This window comes from Leptopilina boulardi, unplaced genomic scaffold, assembly GCF_019393585.1.
Source record: "Leptopilina boulardi isolate dan_hultmark-lab unplaced genomic scaffold, ZJU_Lbou_2.1 LbouV2_399, whole genome shotgun sequence".
Classification (NCBI taxonomy): Eukaryota; Metazoa; Arthropoda; class Insecta; order Hymenoptera; family Figitidae; genus Leptopilina; species Leptopilina boulardi.
Window position 1 is genome coordinate 36,784 of NW_026137972.1, and position 21,503 is coordinate 58,286.

General features: G+C 30.0%; 2 protein-coding genes across 2 annotated transcripts in view; one reads left to right on the forward strand and one right to left on the reverse strand.

Annotated features, from left to right (window-relative positions):
* Positions 1 to 684: 684 nt before the first annotated feature.
* Positions 685 to 21,503, forward strand: part of LOC127289083 (uncharacterized) — a 179,201-nt gene continuing 158,382 nt past the window's right edge. Inside the window, exon 1 of the mRNA XM_051316846.1 lies at positions 685 to 948. Within this exon, the coding sequence (XP_051172803.1) occupies positions 912 to 948 (37 nt within the window). The 5' untranslated portion in view covers positions 685 to 911. The remainder of the gene's footprint in view (positions 949 to 21,503) is intronic.
* On the reverse strand, positions 1,215 to 13,311 carry LOC127289070 (vesicular glutamate transporter 1). Its single transcript, XM_051316832.1, has 9 exons — positions 12,903 to 13,311; positions 7,233 to 7,353; positions 6,744 to 6,964; positions 6,281 to 6,594; positions 5,442 to 5,616; positions 4,995 to 5,293; positions 4,495 to 4,875; positions 4,184 to 4,393; positions 1,215 to 2,278 (listed from the first exon to the last, which is right to left on the reverse strand). Exons 2-9 carry the CDS (start codon positions 7,292 to 7,294, stop codon positions 2,030 to 2,032), a joined length of 1,911 nt encoding a protein of 636 aa, XP_051172789.1. The 5' UTR covers positions 7,295 to 7,353; positions 12,903 to 13,311; the 3' UTR covers positions 1,215 to 2,029.

A 21,503-nucleotide genomic window follows, 5' to 3' on the forward strand; every position in this document is an offset into this window, starting at 1 on the left:
TTTTTAAAGCTACGAATTAAATTTTGATTTGGAAAATGATAATAATTTTCAAGATGTCAAAAATTTTATATATACTTTCAAAATTTGAAAGATACCTTTGAGAATTGTATTTTCCGTTATACCATGTGACTTATTGACGACATTGTGTCGATGATGTCGCCTAAAAGTCATAAGGTGTTAAGGAATGGATGCGAGAGAGAGAGAAATTTCACTTTAATTAACTAATATTATTGTCAATGTATCTCAACTCTCGAATTCATTTTGTTCTTTGATAAGAACGGGAAACGAATTTAGTGACTCAAAAGATGACTGATTTAAAAAATACTTTTATATATGCATGGTTTAATAAAAAAATGTCATTCTAACTGAATAAAAGAATCTTTTACAGAAATTTTAATTAAAGGAAAAAAATTAGTTACCTTAACTAAATAATATTGTTTTTGTATGGACCAATTATTTTTATCTGATTCAACTAATAATTAGATTTCTCAGTTAACATATTTACTGTAACATATTTTTATGTACCATAGTTTAAAATTATCTATCCACATAATACCAATAGTACATTGTGCATCAAGAGCATATAGGAGCTGTTTTTCGATGACTTTGTAAGTCGATGCACAAAGTCTTAAAATTTAGTAGGGTCAGTTGTGATAAATGGGGACAAGAGGTTTTGGAGCTTAATTTTCAGTTTTAAAATTAAGTTCAACGTCAATATTTTAACCTCAGATCACCTGCAAGAGGTTCTGAGTATTGCCACGCTTTTACCTTAACAATTGGCAGCAAGATAATTCAAGTTATCGCTCAATGCATAAAAACTTGAAAATCAATGTCAAACAGTTTCAGTATTTTGTCTCGCATTTCAAAGAAAACAGACTTAAAAATCATACCAAATTTTTTTCTTATTCCTTATGACTCCTATAACAGAAATTCACTTGAATTTTTCATTTTTGTCAATTTGGTTAATAATGGCAAGCTGTCCCCATTTACATTGAGTTTTCGAATTTTTGGAGTAAATGAGGACAGCTTGTCATTATTAACCAAATTAACAAAAATCAAAAATTCAAATGAATTTCTGCTATAGGAGTCATAAGGAATAAGAAAAAAATTTGGTATGATTTTTAAGTCTGTTTTTTTTCAAATGCGAGACAAATAACTGAAATAAAAAAAAAAATAAAAAAAATTTAATTGGTTTAACTATTATATATCTACCACAAATTTTTTTCAAGTTTTTTTTATCCCTTAGTACAGTAATATACTTTAAGAAACTTTTTTCTTAAAACTTTCTTAGAAACTATGCTGTCCCCATTTACCCCAAATTTTATGAAATTTTCTAAATTTTGGGGTAAATGGGGACAGTCAGTTTTATGCGTTTAAAGCTTATCTAAATTTTTTTCTGCTGCATAAAATTAATCCTGGGAACGTAAATAACAAGTTAAAAAAAATAAACCCGCAAATATTACCTTTTAAAGGAAGAAACTTACGTGATTAGTGAAAAATAGCGATTTTGTCCCCATTTACCCCAAATGACCCTATTTTACAAAGTAGATCAATTTTTAACAGATTGATGCAATCTAAATTAGGGAACGTTCACAAATAATGTCATACACTTTTTCAAAATTTTTTACCCCTACTCCATCTGTCACGATATTTTGATATAATTTTCTTGAAAAAGAAAAAATACATTGTGTTACGTTTGGCAAAGACCCCCCTCCTCCTTTTCAGTGCGTCGCATCATTTGTGAACGTTCCCTTAGCTGTGGAAATAAAAAATTTTGATAAAAATTGATGAGACTATTTGAAGGATTGTCATTTTTTTTAAACAGTAAGTCATCTTTTGATTAATTTATAATTAAATTATTATAAATGATCGGGGGAACCCTTTAAAATTGTAGCTTCTTCTCGCAGATGCAAGCCTGCAATTCTTTTCATTTAATGACATATTTTTTCTACTTTTTCCTTTTTTTTTAGTTTTGACATTTTCGTGTCTTTTTTATTTAATAATTGATTCAAGAATGAAATTTGTATATTTACTCATCTTGCATGACGTCGTACGAATTATCATCTGTCGTTGAAGGCTGAACGTAGGACATATTTACTTCTGAGACGAAGGGGTTCGTCGAGTGGAATGGATTGACGGAACTACTTTCCGTCGAGCCATAATTCACCGTTGAATGTGGTTCAATTTTCTCTTGACTGTAGTATTCATTGTATTGTGGAGGTCCAGAACTGTCGTGAGTGCTCCATTTCTCGCTTGTTCCACCCAACGATGGTTGTGTCTGGGAAAGAATTTTTTTTCGTTTTACATAGAGTAACATTATTTTATAAAATATATCACTGGAATATTCCCTCATTATCACCTGAATATCCACTCAATGTCACTGGAATATTCCCTGAATGTCAACTTGGACTATTCCCATGAGGCGGACATTTTTATTTTTCTAGAAGATCATGGTAATATTCACTGAGAAAAATGTTTAGTCAGAACAACCAAAATTTGGTTGGGTCAACAAAAAAATTTTGTTGGTATTTAAGCAACCAAACTATTTGTTTGATTCAACCATAAAATTTGGTTGAGTGTTTTTTGTTGGCATAATAAAAATGTTTGGTTAGCTCAACCAAATTTTTTTTGTTAGGTCAACAAAAATGTTTGGTTTATCAAACAAACAGTTTTTTTGTAAAATTAAAAATTTTATTTGACCTTATTTGTTTTCTTTTTATCTTTTTTATTTATTTCATTATTTATTTATTATCAATTTAACACTGAATTTATATTTATCCAATTGAAATATTTGTGGACATTAAAAAATCTCATCTCCGCCTGGGATTGAACCTCTGTTTAAAACTGAAGATCGGGAGCTCTGACCACTGGACTACCCATTCTTATGAGAGATTTAAACTAACTGTTCTCTTAAGGCCAGGTCCAAGTCGTGTCAGCTGTTCCATTGAAACTTCAATGGAACAGCTGACTCGACTTGGACCTGGCCTTAAGTTATGAGCTGAGAGCAAATCAAATTATTTTGTTGTCGCAACCCAATTTTGGTTTAGGACAACAAACGATCATTTGGTTTTTTAGACCAAACTCTTTTGTTGTGTTAACCACATTATTTTGTTGTCGTAACCAAATTTTGGTTGGAATTTAAAAATATTCAACCAAATAATTTTGTTGGCCCAACCAAATGTTTAGTTGAGATAACTCTACGACTTTGTTTCAGCCAACCAAAATTTGGTTACAAGAACCAAAATTGCCTAACCGAACAATTTTGTTGCAAACACTAAATTTTTTTTCTCAGTGTTCCACGGTGGTATTCAAGGGATATTCAGGGGATATATCGGGCTGCTTGCTTCAGATATGTATCTTGGTTAATATTGTCAAAGTCGATTTAGTAGAATTGACCCCTTGTTTTCTAGTTATATTAACTAAGGTGTTTGGTTAATATCGCATGTATCTATAGTCAATTTTGCTAAAGTTTAATGTGTGAATTAGGAAAAAAATATTTAAAAATTTTTTTTTAATATTTTTTTTTCGTCTCATTTTGACCTCATATATTTGTCACAATAATATACATATAATGTTAAAATAAGGCGAAAAAAAATTATTTTAAAAAATTTTTAAATATTTTTTTCCTAATTCTACACATAATAAGGAACATTTTTTCTTTAAACAATTTTTTTCAAAAGTCAATTATTCATAAGTTTATCAACAATTGAAAAAAGGGTTATTTTTGTAAACAAATGGTCATATCTTGCTCAAAAATCATCGTAGAAAAATTTCAAAAAAGCGTTGGAAAAGTGATGAAATATGCTTTCAAATGCCGTATTCAGAATTAAATTCTGATCATTTCTTCACAAAGTGTATCAATTTGAAATTTACAAAAAAAATGGAAATTTTTTTTTTCATTTTAAACAATTAAACAATGAAATTTTTTTTTAATTTTCTCTTTTGTATCGTTCAAGTCAAATATATAAGCTCTAAGATGAATATTTGACGAAGATTATATCTGTATTAGAATTAAAGATACAAAACTTTTTGTAAAGCCTTTATATGCTGTAAGGTGGGCAAATATTATTGTGCGGCAGTGTATATCTACCTAAAAAAATACTTGAGTATAGAAAGAATGGCTAAATTTTTCAAAAAAAGAAGTTAATAATAATGTAATATAATGTTAAAAAGTATTCTTTACTATGAATTCAGACTGCATCGTCACTGGTGGTGGTCGAACTGGTGGCCCAGTTTGACTTAGTTCACCTAAAGGATTCCAGGTTTTTTGTTCTTCTAAACTTGGATCCGCCCATGGCTGCAACTCTCCAGAACAGAAAAAGGCGTAAAAAGCTACTCCAAAGAAGTGAACACAAGCCGCCACGATAAATACGTTCACCCAACTTTCTTTTTTCTAAAAAGCAATTAGTTTTCATATTGTCAGGATAGTACTTCAGAAATTGTCCTCTATTCAATTGATTTAATGGTTAATTCAAAGGTTGAGTATATACAAACCTTGTCTTCAGTGATGTGATCCACAAAAATAGGAACAAGCAGCCCAGCAATTGTTCCAATTCCATTAGACAGTCCCATCAGAATGCTTGCGTAACGGGGAGCAATATCGAGATGATTGACATTGAAACCAGAAATTGCGAATCCACTACAGGCAACCCCAATTGTTAAACCCGTGGTTGCTGCTAAAGCGCTGCCTTTGGTGGTTGCATTGGCGACTACCAAAAAGAAAAGTGCCTCCATTCCAAAACCACCACAATTAAAGAGCTTTCTCACATTTGTTGTGGTCATAATTCCTCGCTTTCGAAGATGATCCGCCAGCAGACCACCAAGGGGTACGATGACCGTCATCAAAAGATGGGGCAACGAGCCCACGAAACCAGTCTAAAAAAACAATTCAATTGGAGAACACGATACGGAAATAGTAAAGGGATGAAAGTAGAATGTGAGAAGCATGTTATAAATATTTTTTTTATCAATATGATTATGATTAATTGTTTTACCTCAATTATATTCATGTTAAATGCCTCGTGCATGAATCGGTTTTGGAATAGCACCAATAAATAGAAATTCCAGGATCTGCAAAAATTAGCGACAATGATAGCGTAGACTGGAGTCGACCTGGCAATGCTTTTCCAAGGTGTCGTGGTAAATGTTGGCATTGGTAAGACGGCTTGACCTTGTCCTTGACCCAATGAATCCTCGATGTATTTCAATTCTCTCCCCGAAATACAAGGATGTAATGAAGGCTTCTCGAACGCCAACCACAACCATAAACAATACCACATCAATCCAGCAAACCCTAAAAACCATAGCAGGAAACACAATATTAATTTTTTTTAAACTTCTCCATTCGTGAAATTGAATTTAATGCCTCAATTTTATATAGATTTTGATACTAAAATATTTAACAATTTTTTTTTATGTTTATGTATGTAAATTTCCTTTACCATAAAAATAAAAGGATGCTGACCATCCTAATCCTGAGCTGAGAATACTTGATAGAGGCATTCCTATAACCATTGCAGCATAAGATCCACAAAATGCAAGAGTTGCTAAACGTGATCTTTCTAGTGGTGGAGCCCAATATTTCCAAATACCGTGACATGCCGGATATGTTACTCCCTGTAATTTTGTTATTTCTTCCAATAAAACTTATATTGCTATGAGTTAATGTAAAATTTACGTACATAACTTCTAAATGAAGTTACAGATTTAAAGCGGGTTTTATCCAAAATGATAAACTACCTCATGATTTTAGTACGTCAATTTCCCATTTTTCATAAACACCCATGCAGCACCTAAACTTCCAGCAATATTGGCAAAATTCCAATGTTGGAAAAATACAGACACCTTTGAGGAAATGTTTTTTATTTAATGCAACTTCAGGTGCTCTAAGAGTATCTTATATCAAAAGAAGATCTTGAGTTATATTTAATTGTCAATTTAGAGGCTCCTCATACAAAAAACATTCACCATATAGGTGACCTCAATATACAGGCTTAAATAAATTACCGTTAATGGACTGCAGAGAAAATCTTTTTAGTCCTTTATTGTTAAATAATTTGAATTTATATGAGATTCACTTTAAACTGTTAATAAAAATATATTCTCACACCATCTTAGACCGAAAGATAAAGATTTATCTAAATTATTATTTTTTTCAAGAAAGGAAGTTGAAGAAAAGTACTTAAGGAATTATGAAATCTGTCTGAGGAGATTATAACTCTCGGAATACCTAATAGATAATCATTCAAAGCATTATTAATAGTTATAAAGACTGACGTACCTCAACCAATCCTTTGCCGACTTGCGTCAACATTTCCATGGCAGGATTCACCATTAATGCACCAGGCACCAATAAATTTAGAAATGATGAAGTCGCAATTGCTAGTCCAAATACTTTATTTGCAGGATATAGAGAAGCTAAAAAGCCCCCTGGTACTTGAGTTATTAGATAACCCCAAAAAAAAGACGAGTCCATGGCACTTTCGGTGTTAATGGACCAATTAAATTTCATGCCTTCAGTATTGTCAGTTGTATTTTTTAGGATTATTTTCGCTGTACTCATGTTTAATCTCATTCCAAAAGAAATTATAAAACCTGTTTTTATAAAAATTCTTTATTACTTCTTTCGGTTTACGTTGAAAAATAATGTTTAGAAAAATTATTTTCGGATTAAATATTTTATGAGTACTCTATTTTATTTGGTAGTGTATTACGTTGAATAGTAAAGTTGTGAATGTCTTTACCTGTGCAAGCTAAAACTGCTACCGTGTACCTCTTAGACAAACAGGGACATTCTGGTTTGATGTAAGTATCAATATGTCGTAAAGGAGGTCTCTCAGGTTCTGGTATTGAGTCAAAAGAAGCGTGTCTACTGTAACCCCTCTCATCCTCGAATCCTTTATTGTCTCTATTCCTATCACCGGACATGGCAAATTCATGATAGCTTGCATTATCTCGCCGGTATCTGTAAAAAATTATTTCACCTAAATTCTGAAATTTTTTGTTTTTTTGTTATTTAAAACATCATTCTACTTTCTATTTGTAACAATTTTAAATTAAGTATTCTTTAATAACAATAAGTTATTTTGAATACTTATTTTGAATACTAAATAGAGATTATATTCTGATGTAATTATTGTCTATGACAAAATCAGATATATCTCTTATATCCAGAATAATTTGAAAATTAAAAATGGAAAAGCAATTAAAATTAATAAATAAATATTCCTTACTCTGCGAGTTTTCCCTTTAAAGAGTTAAGTGCCGCGAAACCCGTCGACGCAAATCCGGACATTTTCCAATTATTGGGGTTGTTTTGAATTATCTTGCTATCACGTTGTTACTTCGCAGCCCCTGTAATATAAGTTACAGAATGAGAACTGACAATAAACGTGCCTATGGTCCAGTTTATCTAAATAATTAAAAGAATCAAATGACATAGCATGTGAATTGAAAATTATTAATTAGGTAATAATGTTTGATTTATGTGTAATTAAATAGTATTAGGTCTTCTATACATTCATCCCAGTGCCTACTTTCCCATGCGAGAGTACGAAAAGTCAGGTTACTGACTAAAAGTAGATGCATGAACATTATAAAGGGTTAAGACGGCACTGTAATATAAAATTTTTGGAATTTCGAATTCAAAGGGCCAAGTAGATATAATTAACAATCAATATAAAAAATTGTAATGGAGGAATGAAATTAATAAACACAATTTTTGTTTTTTTCTATATAGGGATGAAGATCAACATAATGGTCTACTCGTAAACTCGACAACTTTCCAATATTCTTGAGAGCAGTGGAAGATCCCCTTTCATGGTTTTAACGGGTGTATTTGGGGAGTGAAGGGAGTGTTCTTTCAGTTTGTGTGAGTGTTTAACGGAACTAAGGGTTGGGGGTGGCTTTAGGAGCAAGGGCTGTTTATTTGGAGTGGAACCCTCTTCAAGCTTAATCCGCGAATTCGCCAGGGAGAATCAGCAGTGGATGAAAAACGGCTACTGGAAAGAACCATCATGGCACACAACGCGCTTTTCTTTGTCAAGAATATTTTTAGGATCAAATTTGCTGAGATAGATAGGTTACGGTACTTCGCAATTAGGAAGATAATAATATTTTTTCTAGATTAAATAAATCTGGATTTTTCTGGACATAATAGTGGAAAAAATTCTGATCCGTTTTCTTAATTTTTATTTTTAAGTCAGAATTTATGAACTGGTCCGCATTATAATCAGATAATATCAGAAAAAATTTGATTACTATACGTTAACAGTTTCTCAAAAAAGACATCGACACCCTCCTCTTTGATTCCGGATATGTAGTAAATAAAAAAATAATAACACTTAATTAATAATTGTATAAAATATTAAACAATAATTCTTTAATCACTTCTAAAATACTAAAACTCATTTGGTAAAATGGAGGACCAGTTCATAATTTCTGACTCATGCGTACTATAAGAATATCCGTAGAATATCTTGAGGATATCCATAGAACGACTGGAGAAATCCGTAGAATGTCGTGAAGATATCCGAAAAATATCCTTTATAGATCCATTTGGCTCGTAATATTACAGTCATATTAACCGGTAATATCACCATGAGACGGACATTTTAATATAACTGTAATATTACGTGTTACTTGGGGAGGCGCACAGTGGTCTGAAATCCGAACCTATATAGCTGGACAAAACTACTTTCGCTTCGTTGAATTTTCGAAAAATTTGTTACTCGGGGATTTTCGGGGTTGCCGAATACGAATCTGAAATCAGTTTTCGAAAATTCAAACGAACGGATCCAATATGGCAGACATTAAACTTAAAAAATTAGTGGATTTTAATGAAGCATGGTATTCAAGGATTTTCTGGATCACTGATTACGAATCTAAAGTCAATTTTCCAAAATTTAAAATGGCTGTGTTGGCTAAATACCACGTTTCTTTCAAATCCAGTAATTTTTTAAATTTGATGTCCGCCATATTGGAACCGACATTTTGAATTTCTGAAAACTGACTTTAAATGAAACAATTATTTTACTTAAAAAGTTTATTTTCTGAATCTTTAGACTAACAATTTTAAAAAAATTTTAGAATCTCTGGGGCATAAATTTTCAATAATTTTAATTTATTAATCAAGTAGCTGTTATTTTTCCAATTATAACTGAAAGATTTTAAAATTTGAACAAGAATATATTCTTCTTCAAATTTCTCAGGAAATGTAATATAATTTTTTTTCTCTGAACAATGTCTATTGAAAAAGTAATATCAAAATTACAGGACGAAACAGACAAAAGGCATATCGTGACACGTGCCCACAAAAGGATAGCGCTGAATTGATTGCGAGAAATACATTACCGGAGGACAATTATTCCAAAGGGGAGATGACATTTTGCGATATTCACAGTTCTAATGGCCTTTTACACAATTCCGCAATTTTTATTTGGTATTTCATTAAATTCTTCTATTTATTTCAACAAAAATTTTACATACCAAATATTTTGTTGTTCGAAAATATAGAAAATAATCCATAACTCTTTATAATAATGTTTTTCCAACAATTGAATAGATAAAAAAGTCCCGGTTGGGTTATTTTATGTTTTATATATATTTTTTATATATATATATTTAAGCTTTATAAGATATAGGTAGTAGATTTTTTATGTTTATTTCTATTTTAAAGAATATTAACTAATTTTGCTTCCTCGTGGAGGAAGCTTTGTAGTCCTTTCGTTTATAAAATTTTTAGAAATGGTGAAAACAAATTTTCCTCTATATAGAAACATATGAGATCCTGATCAATAGTCCGGATGTATGTATGTGTGTGTATGTGTGTGTGAATCGTTTTTGTGAACAAAATATCTTTAACAGGTTTTAATGGATTTGGGTAAAATTTGGTAGGCTTATTTATCACATTTATCTTTCAAAAATGACAAGAGGATTTTTAAAAATACCCAAAAAAAAAAATTTTATCGTCCTTTTTCCAAAATTTTATTTGTAATTGAAAAATTTTTTAAATAGAAAAATTTAAGGTAATATATAATATAATCGTCTTCCTTACGTCAAGACGAATCGATTGCGGTAGGTATATATAAAGTATAGATTTGATTGAAATTTAAAGAATTAATGAAAGTTAAAAAATCAAAAATTCACATTTTAGCTAAAAAATGTTGTTTTCTTAAATTTATGTTTATATATATGAAATAATTTTATTCCCTGCATTGAAACGAATTGGTTGATATATATAAAGTATAGATTTGATTTAAATTTTAAGAATTAATAAAAATTAAAAAATCGAACATTTATATTTTAACTAAAAAATGTTGTGTTTCTTTATATTCACACGGAGAGAAGAGTATAGTGGTTCATACTTAACCTGCAGTCATGGTTACTAAACAATATAGTGACTTTTTCAATTAACAAAACAAACTGTCAGATGCACTAAACGTCCGTTTATTTATCACGATTACTCACTTGTTAAGTAACGTACACAGAATAAACTGTCATCTCTACAACTTTGTTTATAATTTATTTAAATAAACATTAACGATTAACCTCTTATGATTCAATAAAAATATCGCATTTGTGTTGTTAATAATATTTTCAAATTTTATAGTCAGTATTTTCCAAGATTTTGTTATATGGTTATCATGGTGCAAATCGTCAAAAAGAATTTTATAAAAAATACGGATTGGTGGGTTTAAAATATTAAATTAGTATAAAAAGTATTTTTATATAATACTTTAGGAGAATGAAAAGCTTACAGGATTTATTTTCATAGTTTTTAGAAAATATATTTATTATCTTCAAATAAAAAGTAAAGAATAAATGTTTATAATCGTGACAATATCGTAAAAAATATTATAACATAAATAAGTATAGAAAGATTTGAAAAATATTGATGCTACTTAACCTTAATTTTTTTTCATTTTATTCTTTAAATGTGCAATATAACTGATTTTAATATATCTTTTAAAATTAATCTAATAATTTTATTTTTAAAAAAACCCAAGCAGTAAAGTGAATAATATTTTAATGTCTTTTTTAAAAATATATGGATTAATATATAAAATATACCGATTGCAAGGTTGACAATTATTGGTATAGTTCACTTAACTAAGCAGACATTCATCTTCACTACTTTGTTTAGTACAATCAACACGAAAAAAATAAAAGCTGTATAGTAACCTATACTGAATACTCATTTCTCATAACTCAATTTTTCTTCCTAAACGCATAATAGTCGAATGCACTACAACTCTTTTCTCCGTGCAAGTTAATACATAAAACAATTGTATTCCTTGCATTGAAACGAATCGATTCGTATATATAAAGTATATGTTACACCCAAAATGAATTAAAATTTTCTTACTTTTTCAAAAAATTTAATTAATTTAAAACAGTTTTCAACTCGAAATTTTTTAAATCAATCAATTGAATAGGAGAAATTCATAGCTTCCTCCACGAGGAAGCAAATTTTTTGCTTCACACAATGAGGAAGCAAAATTTTTATGAAATAAACATAAAGGACCCCCTCCATGTTTATTTAGGTATTATATCTTTCAAAATGTATCGCTTTTGTATAGCATTAAGTAAACAAATGTTGAAATTATAAATCAATGATAATTTCACCGTTAAATTATTTAATTTTTATTTACTACCTAATTTTTAGCAACAGTTTACTATATATTAAGTCGTTCACAAAGCATGTGATATATATTTTCGGAAATTTGACACCCCTTCCCCCTCCCGACCGTGATACTTTCATGTTCTATTCATCTTTTTAACATGAAGAGTGATATTTTCCTGATACGTCCCCACCCTCTAAAGTATCACATGCTTTATGGATGACCCATATATAAAGATAGCAACGTCTAGGGTATTTATAATGTACATGTATTTTAAAATAATAAAATAAATAATATTTAAAAGAATAGTATATTTTTTGACTAAAATAATAAAAGAATAGATTATTTAATTTAAATGAACAGAACATGACATGCGGTAGACGTTGTATAATTATTTTTTAATTAACATTTAATTTTCTTAAATTTATATTTAAAATATTTCAGGACAAAATTATTGATTTAAAAAATTTTTTAAATGTGTAATTAAAACTTTTGCACTCATTTATTATTTAATAATTTTAGACTATTCTTCTTATTGATCTTCAACAAAAGTAAAAGAAAGAGTCTTGCGCCAAATTTGGTTCAATTCGCACATGAATAGAAGATAATTCTGACAAAATACATTAATGCTTGTACCAAAAATGATTATAAATTATGTTTTAAAAAATAAGACTTGAAATTTTTTTTTGCAAATTTGATTATTAGAAAATATCAATATTAATTTTAAAAAAACTTGTATAAAAAATTCATTATTTTAATGTATAATATATTAAAAATTTTTAAATTATGGAAAATTAATTTTAAATAATGTATCAAAATCATGAGAAAAATAATTTAAAAAACAATAATTTGCAAGTAATTTTAACATTTAAATGGGCAAAATTTGCTCCTCTTATGTAATAATTAACAAGGTCTTCATCTCAAGTTGGAGCATTAATCCTATTAGAAATTTGATTTTCGCCTGAAAATCTTGTTTTATGGAACAAATTATGTTTCCATAATACACAAAAAGTGGTTTAAATCCGAGTGATACTATCACTGCCACAGAAAAAAATTCAACACTTTGAAAACAAAATCACCAACAATTTAACAAATAATTTTTTATTCCGAAACTGATTGCACACATTCTTCGGGGAAATTCCCTTTTCAATGGAAAAGGAAATCCAAAAAATAACGAGATTTGGCGGAGAAAGGATAAAGAGGATGAGGGAGTGAGGGAAGGTAGGGGAGGTCAAAATTAGGAGCAAATATTTTTAAGGATCTCGATCACATTTCACTCACCAATAATGAAGTCCAGATCGCGTAAGGTGCAAAGCGGGTTCGAAAGCGCGGGGAACGCGACGGAGAACGTTTTAACGTCGTCCTGTTTCTCCTCGTCTAGAGTTGAGCTGGTTGCAATAGTTTTAGGCGCCGGCGTCGCGTAAAAGCTCGCACTCTGATTGGTCCGATATCACAGCGCATCGATATCACTGGCCAACCTCCTGCAGGCGTACCGTTTTCGGATCGACCCCAGGCGGAGCTTGCCTGCTTGAGGCCTTTTTGACAATTAATTCGTTCACCTGCCGTCAGAAATTATTATTTTTTCGCCCCTGTGATAATAATCGTCATAAAGTGAGCCAAATTTATCTGTAGTATTTGTATTATAAGCCATGTGGAGATCTTGAAGAGGAAAATAAAAATCCTCGTTTAAATAAATGTTTGTTTCGTTTCGACATTTTTATTTAAAGTTGAATGAACCTGATACAATATATATCTAAATCTGAATCAGTGAAAATTTCACTGAATTTAAATCAGTGGCTCAGTTTTCTTTAATTCACCAGTGAAATTTCACTGAGAATTAGTGGTTTTTACTGATTCCCAGTGAAGTGAAATTTTCACTGATTCAGATTTAGAGTGTATATTACTTTTGCAAATAATATTCTTCAATCTCTTAAATTTGACATAGTGATCAAATCTGTTTTTTGTTTTAATTATTTCAATTTATTTATACTACGATTTGTTATATTAATTAATATAGTTAGAAAAAATATAAAAGTGACAGATATAGATATACGATAAATACACTACTGGAAATTATCCATCTCTTCTATACACATAATTCCACTGTTAAATCTGTCCGTCGAAAATTAACTAAACTGTTAATTTAGACATAAGAAAAGTACGACAGTCGCCAATCGCATTATATTCATTTCTCTCTGTGTACTTTATATGCTATATTGTATATAGATTTTTTTTATTTTTTTGAGAATTAGTTGTAAACACCCAAGTGAAAAAATTAACGTTACTAATGTTACTAACATTAGTACCTATTATAAAAATTAAGAAAATGTTTCTGTAATATATATTTACGCAGAAACTTTGCGAGAATCGATCACCAGAAAGTATATTTAATGTTCTTAGAGAAGCGTCCTCTTAATTTTTTGTTAACTTCTTCGAAAAAGTCAACCTGAAATGGTTTTGGTAGCGTTTTCAAGACATCAAGACATCTTAAACATTTGAATGTCTTAAAAACGCTACCAAAACATCTTAAAATAAGATACTTCTTTTTGCAGTGTATGCATAAAAAGTTGTCTATATATTCAATTCTTTAACTCTGTATTAATTTGTTATAAAAATTATTAATTCTTAATTTTTATATTTTGAATACAACTTCAGAAAGCTTAGTGATCTAAGTAAAAAAACATTGATTTTTTTGCAATTTGGTGTTTTCTATTTCAAATTAGTTTTGTTGAAGGAAAATAACACCACACACTAAAAAAGAAATCTTGATTTCAGCCTATTTTTGAGGCTGAATTTAAGGTGTAAACGGAGTCAGAACAATTAAAAAAGGACAGACTTATGCAAAATATATGGGCTTAATTTAAGGTGTAAACGGTTTAAGACTTTGTTTTACTGTGCATATTTCATCGGTATATAAGTTCATAAACCAGTTTTTGGTAAACTATTTTCACTATTTCAGTTTTAAACAAAAAGAAACCAAAAATTTATTGGATATCGCGGTATAAGTTTGGAAACCACAATGTTGACCATTTCGGGTTGACTTCTTCGGAGAAGTTAACCAAAAATTGAGAGGATGCTTCTCTGCCCATAGGTATAGGGTTTGCTGACTAGTCGGACCGACACCAAACTGATATCGTAATCCAGTACCGAATATTAGTACTGAATTAACAATGCAAATTAAGTAGGACGAACACTGGATACTGATACTGAACACTGATACTATGGATTTTGACACCGAAATTCAGTATCAGTTCCAGATACTGAAACCGTTAACAACTTAAAATTAAAATGCCTGGAAACTAGTGTAATTTTTATCTTAAAACTAAATTAAGTCAATTTTAGGACTTAAAATCATACACCCAAGGCAAAAATAGTTCTAATGTTAACGGTTTTAGTCAAAAGTGAACTGAAAGTAAGTATTATTTTTTAGTGTGTAAGGAACCAATATTGGACCTGTACTGGATTCATGTTGAAAATATATACGATTACTGCGGATTTGCAGTACAAAATTTATATTGGACAAGTTTCAATTTCACGTTGGTTCTCCAATACTGTTTTTATGTTGTTTAATTTAACTGATGACGGATCGATACTGGATTCATGTTAGAAATCCGATACTGGATAGTACTAATATCAATGATCGATTCTCGCAAAGCTTCTGCGAAAATATATTTCAGAAACATTTTCTTAATTTTTTAATAGGTACTAACGTTAGTTTAACGTTAGTAAGATTAGTAACGTTACTAAAGTTAATTTTTTCACATTCTCAAATGTATTTATTTGTAAATGTTTTGTACCACCCCATTTTCTTACAATCAATTTAGTATATCCAATAATCGATTCAAATATTTGAGTTGTCTCAATTAAAGATCACAACTCGGAGTTATGGTTTCCACATTGATAAAAATTTGATGTCAGTTCCACAAAATTCAAAATGTACATACTTTTTGAAAGTTTATCTGGTCACAGTGAATTATATTTTGAATGTTGAAAAACATACATCGGATTCAGATTATACACGGAATAAATTTTCTGTTTAGCCGACAACGCTATCAATTTGATACTTTTAAATTAGTGTGCATGCGTCAACAAAATCACAGTAAATACCTGAACTCAAAATGAGTAGCAAAAATAGCAGCAAAAATATGAGTCAGGTTGGTGGCCGCACTGTCTATGTCGTTTAGCATTGACTTATTTTGAACTGCAGCAAAAAAGAGACTAGGTTTTTTCTGTGATGTCTTTATGGAATATCGAACGAAGAACAAGCGTTCTTGTTCAAATTAATATGAAGGTTAATTGATAGTCCTTATCAAAATAAGATAGGAGATTGTGAATATGTCTTTTCATTGAGAAAATGAGTATAATAATTATTTAAATTTTGTATATCATCTTCTTTGTTAAGCGAATTTTTTTGCAAATTAATATGAATCATCTCAGATATTAGTCGTTTATTAAAATTATTTTCTTTGTCAAGTGTCAAAAAATTATTTCAATCCAATCCGTGATTAAATGTACTACCATGAATAGCAACAACATTATTTTTTGAAATTTTATGTTCATTAATTTTTGTTACGAAATGTCCACGATAGATCAGGGTTTGTAAAAAACCAAAAAAAAAACCGCTGTCAAGTTAAATTTTTCTGTTCACTTGACTCCAAAGGGGATTTCGCGTTCTAAGACACTTTTTTCCTGAATTTTTAAATCATTTTATAGATAGATTTCGATCAACGACAGAACGTCTTACATTTAGATATTTTCTTAACCAATAAGACAACTTGGGACAACTTTAAGACGTTTTCTACTCTCTAAATCTGAATTAGTAAAAATGTTTACTAATTTGAATTAGTGACTCACTTTCTTCTTCTGAATTAGTAAAATTTTACTAATTGTTAGTAAAAGTTACTAATAATAAATTTTACTAATTCAGAAGCAAAAAGTGAGTCACTAATTCAAATTAGTAAACATTTTTACTAATTCAGATTTAGAGAGTATGTGTCTTGCGGTATTTTTTGCGGATTTTGTGTTTTTTGTTGTGGTTTTTAAAATTTTTTGGCCATATTTTTGATCCTATCAAATAACAAAAAACGCTATCTTCTTCCTTATAAAAAAATTAAGAAAATTATATATAATAAAGTTATTTTGCCTGAACTATGAACATTCTAGCAACAAAACAATTTTGGGGTGGTTTTCTACCCCAGATGTGCTTCCACTTATGAGCCTGCTATGTTGCGCTGTTTAGGGTTAAAATAAGACACCAGTTTTTGCAGTGATTTACATGTTTAAAAATAAATTTCAGTTACCGTAATTGAAAATTGAATAAAATAAGTAACTTCTAAAAGTGTATAGAGGAGAGTGACAAAGAGTGGGACAGTTTAAACAGTAGGACACTTTAATTTTCTGAAAAACTACTTAAAGAAACTCGACCAAAATTTATTTGTAAACCATGTTTATGACAACACGCTATCTCCCAAAATTTTAGCCACATTGATTCATTATTTACAAAGAATATTGAAAAAAACTGTTTTTGACGTTCCGGAGTAATTTTTTTCTTGAAATACAATGCTGATTTTTATATAGATGGGACAGTTTTAAAAAAAAGTGTAATTATTACTTCGTTTACTCATGTTTTTAAATATAATATCCAATAATTTAAAATATTTTAAAATTTCACAAACAATTTTTATTTAAATAATTTCTTGCGATTGCTCAATTTAAACAGTGGGACATTCAACACTGGGACAGACAAAAATTTAAGTTTATGAAACGTGGATTTTGGCAACACTGATTATAAGTTGTGTCAGCTATACGCATGCGCATTTATACTTACACAGCGACTAAAAATGTGATTTTTTTATGCTAAAAAACAATAAAAAATTCAAAATTTATAATTAATAATTATTACAATTATTGTTCGACAACATTTAAAAAGTAACACTTGGTACGAGAATGACTATTCAAATTTTTCTCCAAATTGTTTTTAGGTTATGACCAAATTATGACGTATGATTAGCAGTACTGTAAACGTAAAAAAAAATAATAGCAATTTTTTATATGAAACTTGACATCGTATTATTTGTATTTGAATATTCTCATTTGAAATAATAATTTGATTATTTGAAACTCACTTTTAAAATTAATATTAAAGAATTTGAAAACAAAATTTAGTTTCTCTCTGCTTCACTCAAGTGAGAGTCGAATTTTTCTCTGTTGAAAATGGAAAACGTTTCGGTAATTAGAGAAGAATTTGAAAAAAATGTAAAGAGGCATATGTGATAAAACTTCTAGTAATCGGTGTATGTGGAGTAGAAAGCATTTAGAAAAAGTAAAAAGTATTTTAATCGATGATAAGTGTGGTGCATATTTGACTATAATTAATAATAATAAATTATTACTGCAGTTATGAGAAAAATATTTGCAGTCTTTTATTCTAATTCATAATAAGATATTTGATATTTCTATTCGCCTGACGCGCTTTGGGCGTTTAGGTTAATGCCTAGACATTAACCTAAACGACTAAATGAATCCAGTCTAATAAGAAATAAGCATCTATTTCGTGTATATTTTTCTATTCGCCAGCGTTTAGCTTAAAGCCTAGGCATTAAGCTAAACGACGCATACTTCTATTCGCCTACGACATGTATAAACGCGCAGCCTTTGAGATTGAAAACTCGTCAATTATCGTGGTGGGAGTGGATTCAACGATAACGACAGTGAAATCTGAGTTGTTTGCCAGGGGAAGAAAAAGTATTCACGTCGACGAGAACGAGCGGTCCAAGCAAAGTCAAGATAAGGCCGCCGACCATTGAACGAAAGCAGTAGCAGCATCCACGTTCCCCTCATTGGATCGATATTTCCTGGCAACCGTGGAGGGCCCACCCTCCTCCCCCACAATTCACCCCTAAATGCTGACTCTGTGTTTGCAACAATGCGAGTTAACTCCTAACGTCTAGCGATGGCCTCGAGCTGTCATCGATGACGGAGCATTTCTTTTTCTGCCCTTTTTATGGATAGAAACATAGCTGATCCATAAACCCCTCCTATAGAAATATTTGGCATCTTCATGGAATGTTATGACTTGATGACTACGCCGTATATACATCTCACTCTCGATGCTTCGAAGCCTCTGATTAATGAGGTTATATTTCGTCCCATTCTGATGACTTAATAATAATGGTTTACGATTATGTCTCACATAATAAAAAATGGGGCGAACTGAAAATAATAATTTACACCAAATGCGGTTAAATTACATTAAAGTTGTTTTCAGAAACCGCCAAGTGACGAGTTTCAAGCGCGTTATCGATCAATTTTTAAAAATTATTCCACCATATTGGTTTCGAAATTTTTAATTTTGAAAATATGATTTTTGATTCGTAATCAGCGATCTTGAAAACCCCCGAGTAAAGAATTTAAAGCCATATAGCAAGGCGCAAGTGCATCACTATCGACTTATTTATTTACTTTGAATAGTTGTTTTCTTGAAAATTTCTTTAAGACCTTTATATGTCCCGTTTCAAAAATTAAAAAAAATTAATTCAATGTTTTTGATTAAAAAAAAATTTCAATTCTTCTGACTTTTTCATTAACATGTTCAAAGTCGGGATTTAGAGAAAAAATCTATTTTCACCGACAACCAAGAAAAAAAACTGTGGAAAACCATGTAGGTATATAAACTAAATTGAGATTCGAGGGCGATGTTGGGAAGGTAATTTATATCCGTCCTATATAGTGTCTTTTAGGTCTCGACTCGATATCGTCCTTTGGGACGAATTAAATTCCGCTCAATTTCGGTTTCAAACGTGGAATCTTTTTTTTATTTTTATTTATATATTCTCCACTCACTTCAGGCTAAACAAGTCACGTGACCAAGAGATTATACCAAAAAAAACTTTACTAGTAAATTCAGTCAATCTCGATTGAAATCTAAGATTTTACTTGGTTCTATATAGTCTTGCTTCTTCACAATCTAACTTCATGAATTGATATTCCCAATCAGTATATGTAAGTTTCCAACATACTCTCTTAATCTGAATCAGTGGAATTTCACTGATTCCCCAATGTATTTTCACTTATTTGAATAAGTGGTATACTTTTATCACTGATTCAAATTTAGAGAGTAGGAGATATACCGGGGTTACTTGGCGTACTTTTCACTCTTTGTTGTGTAACTTACTCATTTTTGCTTTTTTAAAAAAGTTATTGTAGAAAACTTGTTGTAACATCTCAGCTTTAATTTAAAAAAAAGAAAGTTGTAATATATATTAATACTTTTCTTTTTATATCACTTTATTTCAAGCTGTGTAAAGCGCGTCAAATAACTCCGGCCCGGGGTTGATTAGCGCTGGAGTGAAATTAATTAAATTATATAATTTAAAGTTTAAACAATATAAAACTTAAGAAAATAAGTCTTGTACTTTAATTTTACAATAAAAGGATTGTTTTTGGTGCTTATTAATGTGTAAAATATATATTATATAGGATAAAATTCCTGTAGCGTATACTAAGTGAAAAAAAAGTTGATCGGATCAGGCTGAAACTTGGACATAGTTTAGCTCTAGGGGTGAGTACTTTAAAAACGAAGTATTGTTAGGTTTGTCTTATATGTTTTCAAAAGGTTTTTTCCTGCTCTTTCGAACGATGAAAAAATTTTTTCAAAAACTTCAAATTTTTTTTTTTTTTGAAAAACAAACTTTTTTTTTAAGTTCGGTCTTTTTTATTTATTTATTTATTTTTTTTTTTTTTGAAAGCTAAAAATGTGTATTTGTACCACAAAAAATAATGAGATATCCTTTTTAGGGTTCCGTACCCGAAGGGGGAACCCTATTAATGAGACTAGTGAAGCAAGGCATGTTTCCCCCCCCCCCTGCTGGCCACATTTTTTCACATAGAGATCTCAAATTTGGTACACTTATGTATTTTTACGTGAAAATTACAGGAAAAATATAGCGAACATGATTCGGATCGATTTACATAGCGTTGGCAAGGAAAAATCAAAAATTTAAAAAAAAGCGTTTAATCATCCTAGCACACACACTATTTGACCAAGACAGTTAATATTTGGTATACATACGTATTTTTGCGTATAGATTACAGAAAAAATATAGCTTGCACGATTGGAGTTGATGATCATAATGTTTTTAAGGTAAACTCATATTTTTAGAAAAAATGATGGATTTTTCGAATAAAAAAAGAAGAAAATTTTATCTTAAGGGATTCAAATTTATAAATTTTTACGTATTTTTACGTGTAGATTACAAAAAAAATATAGTAAGCATGATTGGAGTTGATAATCATAGCGTTTTCAAGGAAAAACTGATAATTTTCGTTATATGTGACTATGTGTCTATCTATGTTTTTTTATGCTCACATTACAGGAAAAATTAAGCAAAATTGGAATTTTTCTACCTGCCTTTACACTTTAACCCCCTTAATTTTTAGGTTTAAGGGTACGGAACCCTCGGTTTTAATGCGAGTGTAACTCGCACATGTCCGATTTTTTTATTTTCGAGATATTAATTAATTAATTAATGTTAATAAAAAATGAAATATTTCACAAATAAACAAAGTTATTGCAATCCTAAAGGTACCAATTGAAAGCTGCCGTAATTCCGCATCCAACGAGCCCTATAAAAAACCTTTCGAAAACATATAAGACAAATTCTTTTCTTCTTTCTGTTTAAAAGTTAAAAGTCTTCAAAAATTCACTGTTAAAATTTTTTTAAAAAATTCAACCCCCTCCCTCTCCGACAGTTTTTGAAAAAACCTAAAAATACTTAGTGGTTAAAGTACTCACCCCTAGGGCTAAACTATGTGCAAGTTACAGCCCAATCCGATCAACTTTTTTTTCACTTAGTACACTACGGGAATTTTATCCCATATATA

Excerpts from the sequence above, each read along its gene's own strand:
- LOC127289070 (XM_051316832.1), bottom strand. The coding sequence starts at position 7,294 with ATGTCCGGATTTGCGTCGACGGGTTTCGCGGCACTTAACTCTTTAAAG. Across the intron at positions 5,294-5,441 it reads AGCATCCTTTTATTTTTATG|GGTTTGCTGGATTGATGTGG; the intron begins GTAAAGGAAATT and ends TATGGTTTTTAG. Across the intron at positions 4,394-4,494 it reads ATCACATCACTGAAGACAAG|AAAAAAGAAAGTTGGGTGAA; the intron begins GTTTGTATATAC and ends ATTGCTTTTTAG.